This window comes from Boleophthalmus pectinirostris, unplaced genomic scaffold, assembly GCF_026225935.1.
Source record: "Boleophthalmus pectinirostris isolate CB_2022bp ecotype Guang Dong unplaced genomic scaffold, ASM2622593v1 HiC_scaffold_12, whole genome shotgun sequence".
In the NCBI taxonomy this organism is placed as follows: domain Eukaryota; kingdom Metazoa; phylum Chordata; class Actinopteri; order Gobiiformes; family Gobiidae; genus Boleophthalmus; species Boleophthalmus pectinirostris.
In genome coordinates this window covers 28,239,620-28,255,876 of record NW_026571018.1, presented here as the reverse complement: position 1 = coordinate 28,255,876, position 16,257 = coordinate 28,239,620, and the positions used below count along the sequence as shown (strand labels likewise).

General features: G+C 38.5%; 2 protein-coding genes across 3 annotated transcripts; one reads left to right on the top strand and one right to left on the bottom strand.

Moving 5' to 3' along the window:
- Positions 1 to 866: 866 nt before the first annotated feature.
- LOC110155900 (pinopsin-like) lies at positions 867 to 3,911 on the top strand. Its single transcript, XM_020920077.2, has 5 exons — positions 867 to 1,197; positions 1,736 to 1,904; positions 1,976 to 2,147; positions 2,490 to 2,723; positions 3,693 to 3,911. The coding sequence occupies exons 1-5, from the start codon at positions 867 to 869 to the stop codon at positions 3,909 to 3,911; spliced, it is 1,125 nt and encodes a 374-aa protein (XP_020775736.2).
- A 580-nt stretch (positions 3,912 to 4,491) lies between these two features.
- tpst1l (tyrosylprotein sulfotransferase 1, like) lies at positions 4,492 to 14,653 on the bottom strand. Of its 2 annotated transcripts, XM_020920095.2 has the most exons (6): positions 14,403 to 14,652; positions 9,396 to 9,587; positions 8,576 to 9,019; positions 8,050 to 8,208; positions 7,473 to 7,726; positions 4,492 to 5,067 (listed from the first exon to the last, which is right to left on the bottom strand). In XM_020920095.2, exons 3-6 carry the CDS (start codon positions 8,984 to 8,986, stop codon positions 4,848 to 4,850), a joined length of 1,044 nt encoding a protein of 347 aa, XP_020775754.1. In that variant the 5' UTR covers positions 8,987 to 9,019; positions 9,396 to 9,587; positions 14,403 to 14,652; the 3' UTR covers positions 4,492 to 4,847. The 2 variants fall into 2 exon arrangements, with proteins under 2 accessions (XP_020775754.1, XP_055004629.1); XM_055148654.1 differs by lacking the exon at positions 9,396 to 9,587 and having other exon boundaries at positions 14,403 to 14,653.
- Between the last annotated feature and the right edge of the window lie 1,604 nt (positions 14,654 to 16,257).

Genomic DNA, 16,257 nt, shown 5'->3' with positions numbered 1-16,257 from the left:
TCGACAGGCATTTAAACTGTAAAGGTCGTGCGCATGCGCACTAGCGCTAGGTAGCTCAAATCGACGGGTAGACCGTTTCGACAGGACATTGGAGGAAGCGACTGCGCCCTGTCAGGTGACCAAGCGCGATAATACTCCGAGTTTTAATATACAACAGTGCTTCTACAATAGAAAGTGTTATGCATTAAAACACGTGAATAATAAAGGCTGTGTGAATCATCTGTAGTTATTTAGGATGAATATTTGCCTAAATAAATAAACACACAGGCTGAAACATTTTCGGGAGGTAGGCTGATTGTATTCCCAATTCCCTTTTGTTTATGCTGCATTTGTCCTGATTTGAATTAATTGATCTAATAGTGTTTTATTGTTTTATTTGCAGCAATGTGACTAAAATAGCACAATATTTAATTATTTTATATTGTAAAATGCATTTGACTCCTTAAATAAAGTTCGTAAAAAAATGAAGCTGCGGTGCATTGTGGACAATTTCAAGCGCTCCGAGGCGGCCAAGGATCCATCCGCGCATCCTTGGTAAAAGGGCTTTGGGGGAATTGGAACAGCACTTGGAGTATCTCTGATGACCTGGATCTGTCCGAAGTGGTTCAGAAGCCGAGGATCCTGGCAATTGGGAAACACAGAGTGTGATGGAGTAGACTGTAGTGGGAAGTGAACCCGCCCCCCTCTGCCCGCTCTCTGCAGGGCGCCTGTACTTGCTGTGGTGCGGGATAGTGTCGATAGACCTGTGAAGCCCATGTTGATCCGTGCAGAGACGCACAGGCAAAACTACCCCAAAAAATATATAATTTTAAGTCTCATTTAAAGTTGTGATTTTTTTTTTCAGGGCTGGACATGGATCTATCCTAATGTCCGTACTTAGTCAAAACCTGAGCGCGCTGTCGGACCCCACAGTGCCCAGAGAAACATCGCTCAGCAGGGCCGGACACACCGCTGTGGCCGTGGTATTGGGGGTTATTTTTGTCCTGGGCTTTTTGGGAAACTTCGTGGCATTGCTGGTGTTCTCACGGTACTCCGTGCTCCGGACCCCTGTTAACCTGCTCCTGATCAACATAAGCGCCAGTGACATGCTGGTTTGCATCTTCGGGACCCCGATGAGCTTCGCCGCCAGCGTACGCGGCAGGTGGCTCACCGGGAATTACGGGTGCCGTTGGTACGGCTTCTCGAACGCGCTCTTCGGTAAGGTGTTCTGCAAACTTATTATAAATTGTATTAGTAGCCTATATCTTAAGATAAACGGCATTTTGCACAGTGTTTTATATTGTTTGGACCCCAAATTAATGCATTAGTCCTTCAGCTGTACTCTTTACAAATCCAATTCTAATAGGCCCATAGAATATAGCAAAAACAATGCTTAGTAATTAATTTAATTAATCATTGCATTTATATAGCGCTTTTCAAGACACCCAAAGCGCTTTACAGTTAATTGTTCATTCACTCCATACTCAGTGGTAAATTATTATACCCTACTTCCATGATCCTATAGGAGCCAATGGAGTTGGCATTCAGAAGTGGAACCAGAAATACTGTAAAACACTTTTCTTATTTATTTCTTAATGTGCACAGGTATTTGCATGAACAAAATTAACACTTTCTTGTGGTCAATAATACCACCAATTATAGTTTCATATTTCACCAACATTCTCACATGGGACAGGTCCCTCAACAGGCAGACCCGCCTAATGTTTTGGTTTGTTTTTTTTTTCTTGTGTTTCAGGTATTGTGTCTCTGGTTTCACTGTCACTCCTCTCATTTGAACGCTACTCTGCAGTGCTCCACACTGTTCCATCAGACTCCTCTCAGTTTGGACGTGCCCGCTTTGCTGTGGCCGCCTCTTGGGTTTACTCTCTGGCCTGGACCTTGCCTCCTTTGCTGGGCTGGAGCAGGTCAGCATAAATTCCTCATACAGTATGGCTATATAAGAGTAATATTTTGGACTTTGTCTCTTTGGGATTAGTTACGGTCCAGAGGGTCCCGGCACAACCTGCTCAGTTCAGTGGGACATGCAGTCTCCCACAGCGCGCTCTTATGTGAGCTGTCTGTTCACCTTTTGTCTGTTGCTGCCTCTACTTCTCATGCTCTTCTGCTACGGGAGGATCATTATGGCCGTGCGCACAGTCACAAAACAGGTACCCATCCTATGCTCACCCAATGCTCAATTTCCAGGTTAGAAGGAGCCTCTGTTTGGAGTTTGCATGTTCTTCAAATCTGGATGGTTTTGCCTACACTGGTTGTTCCCCAAACTAAACTAACAAAACTAAACCTAGATCAAGATCTGGAAATGGCTACAGGGCTCTGCAGTTGTTCAGTTTGCCCCAGAGGCAGCTGACTTCTAAGGACAGGTTAGGTTCCTTCAGGGACAATAAAGTATACCATACCTCTTGCTAAAGCAGAGGACCAAAAATTGACTTTAAATTTAACATAGAACCTGACTCCAGAACAAATCTATACTTATTTGTGTTGTGTGCCAGGTCCCACGGTTGAGCACGTCCTCAGCAGAGAAGAGGGAGGGCCGTGTGCTCCTGATGGTGGTCTCCATGGTGACGGGTTACCTTGTCTGCTGGCTGCCGTACGGTGTGGTGGCAATGCTCTTCTCATTTGGACATCCTGGAGCTGTGCCCCCTGTGGCCAGTCTAGTGCCCTCTCTGTTAGCTAAGACCAGCACAGTGCTGAACCCGGTCATATACGTGCTCCTCAACAAACAGGTACTAGACAATTACTCTGCTGTGATGTGTGTATAATTATATCTGAGAATAGGATTTCACATCTGAGAAGATGAGTTCACATGATTCAAACTTTAAATGTGAAATAGAAGCACATGTTTTATCTGGTATTTATCTGGTATTTCTATGATTACTCCTGTCCACATGAAACAAAAACTGGTTGGGGTGAAGAAAAATAGTGACTACTCTATGCACTTCTGTAAATGTTAAAAAGTTATAGTATAGTATAGTATAGTATAGTATATATAATATATATATATCCACCATATATATATATATATATATATATATATATATATATATATATATATATATATATATATATATATATGTGGTTGACATCGCAATACCAAGCGATGGTAATATCAGGAAAAAGGAACACGAGAAGCTAGAGAAATACCAGGGGCTCAAGGAAGAGCTGGAGAGAGCCTGGAAAGTAAAGGCATCAGTGGTGCCTGTGGTGATCGGAGCACTCGGGGCTGTAACCCCCAAACTGGAAGAGTGGCTACAACAGATACCGGGAAAAACAACGGACATCTCAGTCCAGAAAAGTGCAGTACTGGGAACAGCAAAGATACTGCGCAGAACTCTCAAGCTCCCAGGCCTCTGGTAGAGGACCCGAGCTCAATGAGGGTGAGAGAGACCTACCACCGTGGAAGGTGAGAAACACATTTTTTATATATATATATATATATATATATATATATATATATATATAGTTTTGCCCAGTAGGAAGTTCTGCATCATAGTGTACTTAGTATGTCAAAATTATAAACTCAGGTCTAGTATGAATTATAAATATTTTAGTTAGATCTTTTTTTGTGGTGTCAAATTGTCAATATGACATAAACCCCTAATGGCTATGAACAAGGAAGATATTGTTAAATAACATCTATTAATAGTTTTTAACCTGCATTGTCTCATAACTTTTTTGTTGTGTTTGTATCTCAGTTCTCTAGATGTTTCCGACACATGTTCAGCTGGACCTCCGAGGCCACGCCGACCCCAGTGCATCAGTCCTTCCCCAGCAGCAGAGGGGCCTGGATGTACCCTCCAAAAATGCCCTCAGTGGACCAAGACTCCTCTCCAAACACATCCTTGCCCCAACCACAGAAACAAGAGCCGCAGCACACACAAACACCAGTGGACTATTACAATGGAGATCCTTAAAGGAGAACATTTTAATCTTTGTGATTAATGGCATGTTAAAAGGGATATTTATGGGGCTTTAATGTTTTTGCATACAATTCTAAATCTGGGGTGCTCATACTTCATGAGGCCGCAACCTGGCTACCACCTACCACCTGACGATGTCACAATAAATAAATTGTGAATTTCATGTTTCAATAACATTTTTAATTCAGATTAATTTCTAGTAGTGTTATTTTATTTGTGTAGTCAATTAAATTTATGTATATAATTTTAGGATTGTATAGCATAAGAATCGCTGATGATCGTAATGATGACATTAAGTTTTTGGTGAACCCCCTATACATGATCCCCAGATCCCAGTTTGAGAATGGTGTATCTAAATTGTTTTGACTATATTTTTGACTATCCAGAACAGTTTGAATAAGCATGTATAATGCTGGAGATGCATGTCTGGTTCCCAAGATTGTCATGGAAAGATTGTGTATCCATTTTTACGGTAGGGGGCTGAGCTAGTGTCATCTTTTTGCCACCAGAGGGGGCAGTGGCTTAACTCTCTACATCTGACGACGGTGTTTCTCAGAAAGAAGCAACAAAAATATTAGTGACGTTCACGACTCTTTAATAATCTTTTATCAATATACATTTTTTTAAAAGAGTCATTTCCAGGTAAACAACATTGTTCAACATTTCAATGCATCTCTCACATCAAAATAATTTATTAAGAAAATAAACACATTTTCAAAAATATACAGTCATTATGCTTCATGAACACTGATCTGGTGCTGCTGCGTTAGTGAAGATTTGACACATTCACATTCAAGTTGGACTGATAAGTTACATCTTAAACATCATTTCAAAGACAAAATGTAATACTGTGGAAGAACAGCCATGGCAAAAAGTCGCCCTTATCTGTTAGAAGTCTTTTCCTACTGGTCATGGTCAGTGGAGACACCACTAATGTGTAGGTCTGGTGCGGGACAGGTTGTAGAGGGACAGCGGTGGCTCGGGGCGGCTGTAGTCGGGGGGGTTGGCATGAGGGTCATAGCCCAAACGTGAGAGCATGGGGGCGATTTCTGCCATATCGCTCAGGACGTCCGAAGGGATATTCCCCACCCACTTAGACAGCGCCTCTGTGTTCACTGGCTTCACCACCTGATCCGTTGACCGCTCCACTCTGCACAGGCACAAGAGATTATGGACATGCCTTTTTAGCGTTAACTGAAAAGAAGACATATTATGCTTTATTTAGCATATAATAAGAAATAATAATAATGGCTGCGTGATATTGTTGAACATTTAAGTATGACCCGGAGTCTGTCTTATAAGTAAAGGGCCTTAGGCAAAGACAGGGAGTGGGTGAAAAGAGAAAGCAGACATTTCCTGAGCACTTATCAAACAATTTTGTAGTTTCAGGACAATACAGGATTACTCAAACATGCTTGAATCAATCCAAATATAACTCTGAGTGAGCTAATGATGATTATATAACATGGTTAAAAGCTCAAGTATATTTTGTAAAATATGTCTACAAATAGTTTAATAACAATTCTTATTATTAAAAGATTGAAGAAGCAATTTGTTTACTCTACTGCTTGAAGGATTTAAATTATTTACTCTAAATGCAACCTTTTGCTTTTCCTGGCTGGGGACTAGCAGTTGTACTTTGGAAGCATATTCTATTGTATAGAACATCAAAATGTGTATACAGCCTCCAAATATTTTATCTGCTAATAGATTTTACCTCATTTATACACTTATTTTAATGGCTGACAAAAGCATTATATCAGACTACTTCTCACTGTCGGAGTGCTTTGTATGTGAAACTTTCCAAACCTTTATTTACATCCCATTTACACTGTAAAGTATGCAACCACAGTAATAAAATTCATATTAAATGTGGCCTAAATCCTCTAGGGCTGTATATGCCAGGGACCCATTTTACTGTAATTTGTTGATGGCTCAGATCCCAGTAAATCCCCAGAGATTAGATCAGGAAAATGATACTATATTTGATTTAAAGCAAACCAACACACTAATCCTGTACTTGGCACACAGCATAATTTTCTTTGGCAGAATTAAATAACAAAGAAAGAAATATCCATCCATTCATCAGTCAAGTCATGATTTTAGAAAATATTAAATATTAATGAGTAAAGATTTGGATTGATGTTACAGGCAACAGTTCACTTGGGTCATGGCCTGTGTAATGCCTGTGGACATTAGTCAAAAGAACTGCAGTTATGAGGTCTAAGGAGCACAAATCTATCTTCTGTCCTTCCTGTGTCTTCCTCTCCGATCACACCAAATACCCATCCTCCATGTGCATATATTGGCTTGACTTAGTGACATATGGCCCATATAAACTAGCTTCATCTTCTCCAGCTTAACCATCAGAAGTTGTCCTGTTTATAATTTCTAACATTTTAATTAAACATATTTTTACTCAGTCCTCATTGACTGTTACACATTAATTAACACAGGGGTCTACTGGACAATAAGCAAATACATTTATATCTCATTACAGTTTTCTTAATTATGTACACAATTATGTACACACGGTAGCTTTATAGAAAACCTTTTTAAGTATCAAATAGAGCAGAGTGCCCAAAGTGGTGCGTGCAGGCCACCTCTAGTTTTACATGCACATTGAAAATGACATTGGCCTAAAGGACGTTATCTCTGTTACATTTCACTGATTGTACTGACCGCCTGCACTGTGACCTGTGTAAATATAGCTAAAGCATTGCTTTTAGATGGATCAATAAAGTCACGTCATCTATGGTGTCAGGAAGCTATTATATTGTGCCAGCAGTTCCCAGAGCAAAGAAAAGGACAAATGAAAACCTGTGTACACAGTGAGCCAAATAATTACTAAACTAATAGGATAACTTCAAGTAATGAGAAACTATTTGGGTGCAACAATTAATTTATGATTATGTTAGTGTAATTGGGTAGGTACAATATTCAATAATTACAACAAATTGGGAAAAAATATATATTTAAAAAGGCAAGATGCAAGAAATGAAACAATGTCACTTACTATTGTATGAAAAGGAACCAAAATATTAAGTCAAAAAACGCACAGTTACATCAAGAAATATGTTCAGTAAAATTACGGTGACAGAAAGTACAGAAGTACAATATGATGGGTTACTAAAATAAATGTGATGAGCCAAGCCAAGAATGACATACAGCACATATCCCCTATGTATATGCAGTCTAGTTCTTCTAAAAAGTGTCAAACAATTGAAAGAGTGCGGTATTGTAGCCACATCCTGCTTGTGACTCTTGAGTTCATACACAGACTGTATGAGATTTTGTTTTTAAGGTAGCTATATTGGACAAACATATTGTACTGGATTGCCTGAAGATGAGGCTACAATGAAATGTTCACAGTATGGCTTTAAAATAATCACCATGGATACAAGGTGACACTAGAAAAGTATTTTTAGCAAGTATTTTAGCAATAAAAACATCAATACACATGGAAGAGCCTCCAACAGAAAAGTCACATATGCACCTTTAACCAAAAACTACTGTAAATTTTTGGATGTTTAGTAAAGAATGTGGATAACTCACTTGGATAGAGACACGCCCCCCGCCTTCCCGATCAGCTCCTCGTGGTGCAGCACAGAGTGGTCCCACTGCAGGTCCAGGAAGTGTAGAAGTTTCCTCATTTCAGGCTCTGGGCGCTGTACCAGCTCCTCGTAACGCACTGGGAGACAGCGCTCTTCTCCGGCTGCCAAGCACTGATTCACCATGGTTTCCACGGCACTGCTCCACTTGGTCAGACAGTCTCGGTAACTGCTCAGGTCAAACCCAGAGATGGTAACCTACAAAATGCAAAAACACACACATTTAAAGCTCCAATAAAACATTATTCCTTCCAATAGAATGAATTAATTTTTGACTATATAATGTAAAAGTGTACATTGTGTATAGGGCATATTGCACTGAATTATGAGCCACATTTTATGAAGCATGCACTGGGATTTGTTTGGGTTTTTGTTACTATAAACTTCAAATCATAGCCAGAAGTCATAAATGTGTAAAACAATTTGTCCATGTAAACAGACCGGATGCATTAACAGATTTGTAAAAACGGTAGCTAACTGTTTAGATGGAAATCACTGAAAAACAAGTTTTGGAAGCATACCTTTCGTGAAATCATGGAGTGGACGGCTGCTCTGCCGTCTCGAATCATGAGGACAAATTTGGCTTTTGGAAAGATATGTGACAAATAGGACAGAGACTTTAGTGCAAACGGGTCTTTGTTACACAGACGAGGGGCAGGCTCTCCATGACCAACAATTACCTGAAACACAAGCAAAAATGCACCATCATTATCACATACCATTAAAGCATTGATGATGGGAAATTTAAGAATGCGGTTTCTTTCTTTAAGCAAACTATGTATATACAGAGAGTATGTTCACATGTGGTTTATGCGTTATACTCATTTCATTTTCCTATTTGTTCTCAAGGTTTAACAGATTGTGGCCATTGATCATTAAAGGTGCCAATATTTGTTTATATATAAGTTACTCAAAAAACTAAAAACAACCCTTTTTCTAAATATGCTTTAAGAAATCCTATCACTACATTAACCCTATATTGCCTACAATCACTAATGTAATTTTTGCAATCATAAACTCCAAAACATAATTCATTGCCTCTCTCACCTCGAGCAGAAACGCCCTCACAGCTGCATCCAACACCTGGTCAGTGACCCCGGCTTCATCCAATCGGATCCTCTCCTTCACAGAGCGGCTCCACGTGGCCCTCATGGCTAACAGCCGTGGTATTACCCTCGTCTCCTCCCCGCAGCGGACAGCATTATGAGCATCTAGCATCACCCGCATCAGAGTAGTACCACTACGTGGAAACCCTCCGATGAAGATGAGGGGCGTGTCCTCGGGGAAGTGCTCAGACAAAGACACATTCTGATTGGCCGATTGGCTCAAGTGCATCTCCATCCATTTGTGTCGGTGGCTCTTGGGCGGGCACTCCACACCACTCATGCCCAAATATAGAAGAGAGGCGGAGCAGAAAAGTACTGAGCACAGGAGCAGCGTGGATCTGCTGGTCCGCATGGTTCAGAGTTCAGCGCAGGCACACATGAACATCTAAAGAGGGGAGACAAAATATGGAGTGATGTTACCAATTTGAGACATTGACTTTGGAAGAAATTTAATTAAGACATCCAAGTAACTACATGATTATACTTTTGTACTGAAGAACAGTACTGCTGTGTTTCAATAACTTTACTACTGTACACAAGCAGACATTTATCTTACAGCTACGGTGCCACGGCTGCATGATAAATGAGAAAATTCTACAGACAGTCACTCTGCATAATTAAGGTACTCAATGTTACACCACTTTAATTGATAATCTTGTGATACTGCTGGAATCTAAATGCAAATAAATATGTCAAGACTAAATTAATGAATGCAATTTTCAAGTCAATAAACCAAGTTAATATAATCCATAAATCTTCACCTGTGGGTCTATGGCACTTGAAGAGGCGGAGAGAGACAGAGAACTCTCATGGGAGAAGCTGAAGGAATACGATTGTGGGATATGGTCAATTAAATACAAGCTTTGTCCCATCTGTGGTCGGTCAACCCTGGAATCCAAGAGCAATGAGTCCTAGAGGGGGCCGAAGCTTGTCTCTTCTTTTACCCATGACTCCTAATAAGACAAAATAATTTTTTTAGAACGTTGTTATGCTTTCTGATTCAGAATGAATAGTAGTAGTAGTTTGCATTAATTTTCATTACTTGTCATATGTTGCGGTGTAAGGCTGTGTCTTTTTTTTTTTTTTCTATTAAATCAAAATTGAGATTCACTCATATTCACTAATCATCACTGACATGTTTGGATCTTTTTAATCAAGTCATGAAAAGCATGGAGTTTGGAGTTCAAACCTGGAAGAGAAATTCTTAAAATGTCTCTATCGTTTATGTTCATTAAATTAATAGCCAAGGACAGACGTTTATTTAGGTTGAAAGCGTTTCGCAGCTCATTCAAGCTGCTTCTTCACTTCTGGTCGGAATGCTGGTGGACACTTCCTTATATCTGCCTGTAGGGAGGAGCAGGCAGATATAAGGATGCCATAGATTCTACCTGGACGACTGAGGGATTTTACACACATTAAATTAATACTTAAAATACTTTTGAAGCTAAGGTAGAGTCATCAGTAAGCACCTGGCCACCACAGTGCACATCTTTCATACTTTACCATGACTGAAATCTGTACAATGTGTAAATGTACATTTATCCAAATATACTGTAAAATATATATTCAGTTAAATTTTCCTCTTTATACTGTGCCACCTTTGTCCAGACGGTCATACAGGAAAACAAAAAACAAGCCATACTTCTCATTAAAAGTCGGACTAAATGATAATCAATGTTTAAATAGCCTGGGCTATAATCTGTAAACAGGATTTGACAGCAGTCATGTTGGAAATATAACTCCACAAATCAGGGGCCAATTGTAAGAATCAGTGCAACAAAGCTTCACAGACTGGAAGTTGATCCTTAGCCACTAATTATAGTTATAGATGTTTTGATTCTTTATGACAGTTTCTACCACACTGGGACAGAGACAATTTGGTCTTAAGATCACATTACCATTGGCCAAGACAGCCAGACCACAACTTCTCCATTTCACTTTGCACACTACACACAAAACACACTTGTTCCTCTTAACAGACAAAACGTGCAGTTCAAAAATAACATCTGTATGAAATGATATACTCAATAACTATTACATTCATTTGACTGCAGTTTGAAAACATTGTTTTGGACTTCATCTTATGTATGATCCTAATATCAACAATAATCTGCAAATGTGAGGAAATTTTGGAAAGATATGCAATTGCGATTGAGATTGAGATACCATTTGAACCTCATGTCCAAGGCAAGAGCATTATAGAACTTGTTTTGTTTTACACCCATTTAACAATGTAGTTGGTTATGGTTCAATAATCGCAAAAAAGTGAAAGTACTGTAATATACACCACTGGTAAAGAAAAAATCTAATATAATTCTCATGATTCTAATAAAGTTGAACCAAGCACGATTTCAACAGGCACAAATGGCACAACAGGTTAATGCTACAGCTCAGTCCTTCAGGCACATATTTTTTCAGCCTAGATGTAGAAGAAACTTGTAGAAGTTTATCATATTAATTATTTTTCTTTTTCCTTCTGAACTGACTCATTGTTTTTTTTTTTCAAATTAAATAACCGAGTATGTCATTTTCATTCATCTGTCTTACATGCAAACACTTCTATGAGTCTTTGCAGCTGTATACTTTTACAGTTTTAATCACAATCCTGTACTGGAATAGCTCGTTTTTGGCGAGTCCATGGTTTTGCTCTTGTTAGAGATTATGGACCAGGCCTAACATCTGGATGCCACGTGGGTCTATACAGTGTTCTCTTGTTTCTATAGTTCCTCCTGATAAGACCCAATGTAAAAACATTCACAGACAGAAAGAGGACAAGGGTCTGTTCCGAAGGTCCAAGGTGCTTTTCTAATCTGGGATAAGGCAAGTGAGGGGAGATTTACGTGAAAAATTGCCATACAGAGATTAAGCCAGAAACAGAAGTAGGGCAGAGGTTTAAGAACAGGGAATATAGCCAAAGCAAGCCTTTGTGTGGCTTTGCAAAAGATTTGATTTCTGAACTTTCTATAATAGCAGAATTCTGCATAACAGCATTCACAAGTTCTATAATAAACTACAGTTAAATGCAGTAGGGTTGGGCGATATGGGAAATTTTTTTTTCCTGATCCTGATAATGATCAAGACTTTCAGAGAGACTTTTAATATTTAACACAAATAGTCACATTTATTCCACCGAATTCAGAACGCTGCTCCAAATCATGCTGTTTCAGACAGAAATTACCTCTCAGTTCTCAAGATAAAAATCAATTCAAATTGTTAATGATTATCTCCATTTGATCATTTACACAGACCTTAGTTTATACTCTCTGTTGCATAGAACCCCTAGCAAAGCTGCCCAATTTTTATATTTGACCATGTCCTACGTCCTATTGGAATCCTTGGGAAACAGTATTGTGTTGGGCAATTATGGCATTTGCCCAACATAATGTTACAAAAAAACATAAATTTACCTACAGTTGATCTTTAAATTCCTTTAACTTCAAACTAAATGTATACGACTGCCCTGTCAACTTGCACTTGTTTTTATAGTGCTTCTTCCTGACAGTTTATTGTGTTTGAGTTGTTGTTATTGGTCCTATACCTTTTGGCTTGGACTCACATGGAAAGACTGTTTAATTTTGTCATTTCCAGGTTACAAAAAAAAAAAAAAAAAAAAAAAAAAAATTCACATGAATTCACTACTAAAATGTACACTTAATATAAAGTTCTTAATCTGCAGCCATTGTCACAGTGAAAATAGTGCTGTAAAAACATCATTATGTACTTCATGCAAAGACCTGCATTAAACATGATAAATCTGGGATTGACCTTGAAAAGGCTGCAGTATTTGTGGAACAGCAGAATCATATAAAGACAAAGGTAAGTGGAGCATGGACCTATAATCAGAGGACTGGAAATAATGTGACTAACCAAAATGTCACCTTTAGAACATTGAGTTCCAGTCAAAAGCACAAAACTGATAACAGGTTTACTGCAATGCAATACAGCCATTTATAACACTAAAACACTAATGTTAGAAACAATGTAGTAAAATCGAATAGCAAAAATGTAATCTCTAATTTCACATGTACTATTAATTTAGTTTTTAAGTAAATAAATGCATATAGAGATAAGCTTGTTTTGTTCAAAGTAGGCATTCACCTTATGTAGAGAGTCAAAACATCCCTATTTACCTGTGACAGTCCCAGTTTTGAGCTCTGTGTCATCTTGTCCCAGCAGATTTATACAAAACCAATTTGTTCCAGTTTTATACAAAAAATGTCCCAGGTATTGGACCAATTTGATCCAAAGCAGGTCTAAGAATAAACCAGGACTATATCAGGTCTAAAGCAGGACTAAAACATAACTATCACAATTTTGACTAATCAGATCAGTAAAGAGGAGCATAAATTGCTATTTGTTTAGCCAAATTCAGAAAATTTACAGATATTTTATTTATACCAGTCATCACACCCTGGTTTGTCCCAGTTTTGAATTTTGATAATCTGGTCACCCTAGCCATATGTCACCTGTATATAGTGTTGGGGAGTGACAGATTACATGTACCAGAGTTACGTAATCAGAGTACAAATTATGAGTAACTGTATTTGGTTACAGTTACTGTTTCAGTGAGTGGTAATTGGATTACAGTTACTTTGTTGAAATAAATGGATTACACGGTGGTATTTTCCTGTTTTCACATTTTGGGGTAAAGCCAGGTCTAAACCAAGACTAAGCCAGGTCTAAACCAAGACTAAGCCAGGTCTAAACCAAGACTAAGCCAGGACTTAAACCAGGACTAAAACCAGGACTAAATCCAGGACTAAATCCAGGACTAAATCAGTATTTAGCAAGATTTAACAGGACTAAACCATGTTGCGTGGACCGTGTCTCCTCATATTCTATCAATAATATTTTTATTACGGTTAAGTAAAGTCGGGGCTTTTTATTGTCTTTATATTGTCTTTTTAAACCAGGTCTAAACCAAGACTAAGCCAGGACTAAAACCAGGACTAAAACCAGGACTAAAACCAGGACTAAAACCAGGACTAAAACCAGGACTAAAACAGTATTTAGCAGGATTTAACAGGACTAAACCATGTTGCGTGGACCGTGTCTCCTCATATTCTATCAATAATATTTTTATTACGGTTAAGTATAGTTGGGGCTTTTTATTGTCTTTTAGCAGATAAAACTTCTTATGTGAAGATTTCCTCATCTTTGCGTCTCTACAGCAAATCAAGTAATCCAAAGTATTCAGATTACGTTACTCACTTTAAGTAATTTTATGGATTCCGTTACAAACTACAGTTTAGGGTATGTAATCTGTAATCTGTAGGGGATTACCTTTTAAAAGTCACCTTCCCAACACTGCCTGTATATATTCTATGTGATTGGAGAGGCTATAATGAAAGGTCTGCTGTTTGTTGATCATGGGTTTGATACACTTTGTACACTTGAGCTATTGGCCAATACACCGCATTTCCGCGTTCATCAACATACAACAAACCCAATTTAGCGTAAGAAAAGAATCCATCACGATACACAGGTCGTATATAAAGCGCGTAGTGGATAAAAAGCGAGTGTCTGCGGCTGGAAGGCAAAGGCCCAGCGGCTTTGCACATCTGGACTCGCGGTGTGCAGGGACCCAAGAGGCAAGACAGCACCAGGTGAACGACCCGCTGCAGATCATGAAGCTGTGACAGACCACGACCACCTACCGCCACCAGCTCCACAAACAAGCACTCGATTGTACAACGTTTGACCATTTACACTTGATTTTCATCTAAATGCGTAAAAACGTCTCAGAAAAGAAATACACGTTCACTCACCAGCGCCTGCGAAACAGTCGAAATCCGCAGGAAAAAAACTCCAATCACCTTCTTGGCCCCAAAAAAATGATTATACCAGCGATTTTCAGACACGATGCGCATCTGTGTAGCTTAGTGAAACGTCGATAATCGCTTGGCTGTTTTGCCTTCACCGTTTTCTACATAAAATTTGCACATCTGCGTAACATACAACTTTGTACCGTAAAAACGAAGTGAGCTACATCTACATTCGAGGAGAAAAGATATGATCAGGAAGGGAGATGAAGCCGAGCGCTGATTGGTTTGAATTATTCTACACATTTACATAAACGACTCTGATTGGTCCAAAGGCGTTAAAGGGGGCTCTTCCACCACCGCAGTGTAGGCCAAATGTTTTTGTTTTTTTTATGTACGCGAGGAAAGATAAAATTACTTTACCTATCGATTCGTGTGCTCTTAGTAAAAGCCCACAAGGGAGATTCAATCAGCTAGTGTGGTATAAAGTGGAAGTTACGGCCGGTTCATTCAATTTAGCAATGTTTTTCACGCGCAAACTCATCTGGCAAGGCAGACAAGAATTTTAGGGTGTGATGATAACATATGGTTTGGTTTGGTGGGATTATAGTAGCCACATACAGTCTGTAACTTTAAGACGTAATAAATAGTAATGAAATGTTTGGCATTTGTAGTCATAAAATAACTGGTAAGCCATAATTAATCCTTGACATATTGGAAAAGATACTTTTTCTTATTATACTGCTGCTGTCCTTGCACTTTGCTATATCAACACTAATTTCCCCATATTGGGACTAAACGCTATTTATGACATTCTCAGTCATTTCCGTCTGGTAGTTGATCAGATGGTAATGGCTTTTACTATATTTAACTTCTTCAAAACATTTCAACTTGCTTGCAAATTAGTCCCCAAAATACAGTTTTAACTTAGCAGAGGGTTATATAAAAACAGGAAACCATTGCATCACCTTTAAATGAAACGGTGTTTTTTCCAGAATTTCCTTCCTCTGCCTTTCAACAAATTCAAACAACATAAATCATAATCAGGTCCAAAAACAAATCAGTATTTTTGGAATGAGTTTTACCTTTTAAAAATGTTAAAAGCAAGCCCACTCTGTATTTGCAGGATGAAAATTCTTGACCAAGCCTCTCCTGGTTCATTTTATGCAACGCCAAATAGGGATGTTGTGGTTAGCTTAATGAAATCAAACTTTCTTAATGAAAAAGGAATGTTAATCTTAAATAAACACATAAAAAAATCTAACTGAATAGAAATTACTTATTTGGACCAGTTTGTACTTCAAACCCATAAAAAACAAAATCAAAATAATTTAATAGGAATTTTATATGAATTCTGCTAGGACTTTTTTGCCTAATTACAAATTCTAAAATCTCATGTTAAGTGAAATATGCTTCAGCTTTGACATGGAAATTATCAAGACCCAACAAATGCTCAATCTCCTGTCTATCAGGCCATCTCCAGGAACACCAGCTATACCTATGCACGCCTCTGATTTTGTGGGAGACTTGACTCTCAAAATAAAGAAAAAACAAAAGCCACATCTTCTGGAAATAATGAACTCATTATCAGGACAATTATAGTACATTATGCCTCACTTTTCAAGTAAACCATGGCATGCCAACCATGATACATTTGAAAACACATTATTATTGACTGATTCAAAACTCCAAACACATTTTTTATTTATTATTATTATTATTTATTTTTATATTTTTTGCTCGTCACTCAGAAGACAGTCCATTCAATGGAGAAAAGATGGTTGTTTTTTTCTAGTTGAAATTACTTACTACTCGGGTTTGGACATGCCATGATTTCTATGTGTATAGTTGGTGAGCATGG

Bases quoted from the DNA above. Each gene is read 5' to 3' on its own strand.
- tpst1l (XM_055148654.1), bottom strand. From the start codon at position 8,986: ATGCGGACCAGCAGATCCACGCTGCTCCTGTGCTCAGTACTTTTCTGC. The intron at 8,209-8,575 runs GTGAGAGAGGCA...CTTGTGTTTCAG, and splicing joins TGAGGGCGTTTCTGCTCGAG to GTAATTGTTGGTCATGGAGA. The intron at 7,727-8,049 runs GTATGCTTCCAA...TGCATTTTGTAG, and splicing joins ACTCCATGATTTCACGAAAG to GTTACCATCTCTGGGTTTGA.
- LOC110155900 (XM_020920077.2), top strand. From the start codon at position 867: ATGTCCGTACTTAGTCAAAACCTGAGCGCGCTGTCGGACCCCACAGTG. The intron at 1,198-1,735 runs GTAAGGTGTTCT...CTTGTGTTTCAG, and splicing joins CTTCTCGAACGCGCTCTTCG to GTATTGTGTCTCTGGTTTCA. The intron at 1,905-1,975 runs GTCAGCATAAAT...CTTTGGGATTAG, and splicing joins CCTTTGCTGGGCTGGAGCAG to TTACGGTCCAGAGGGTCCCG.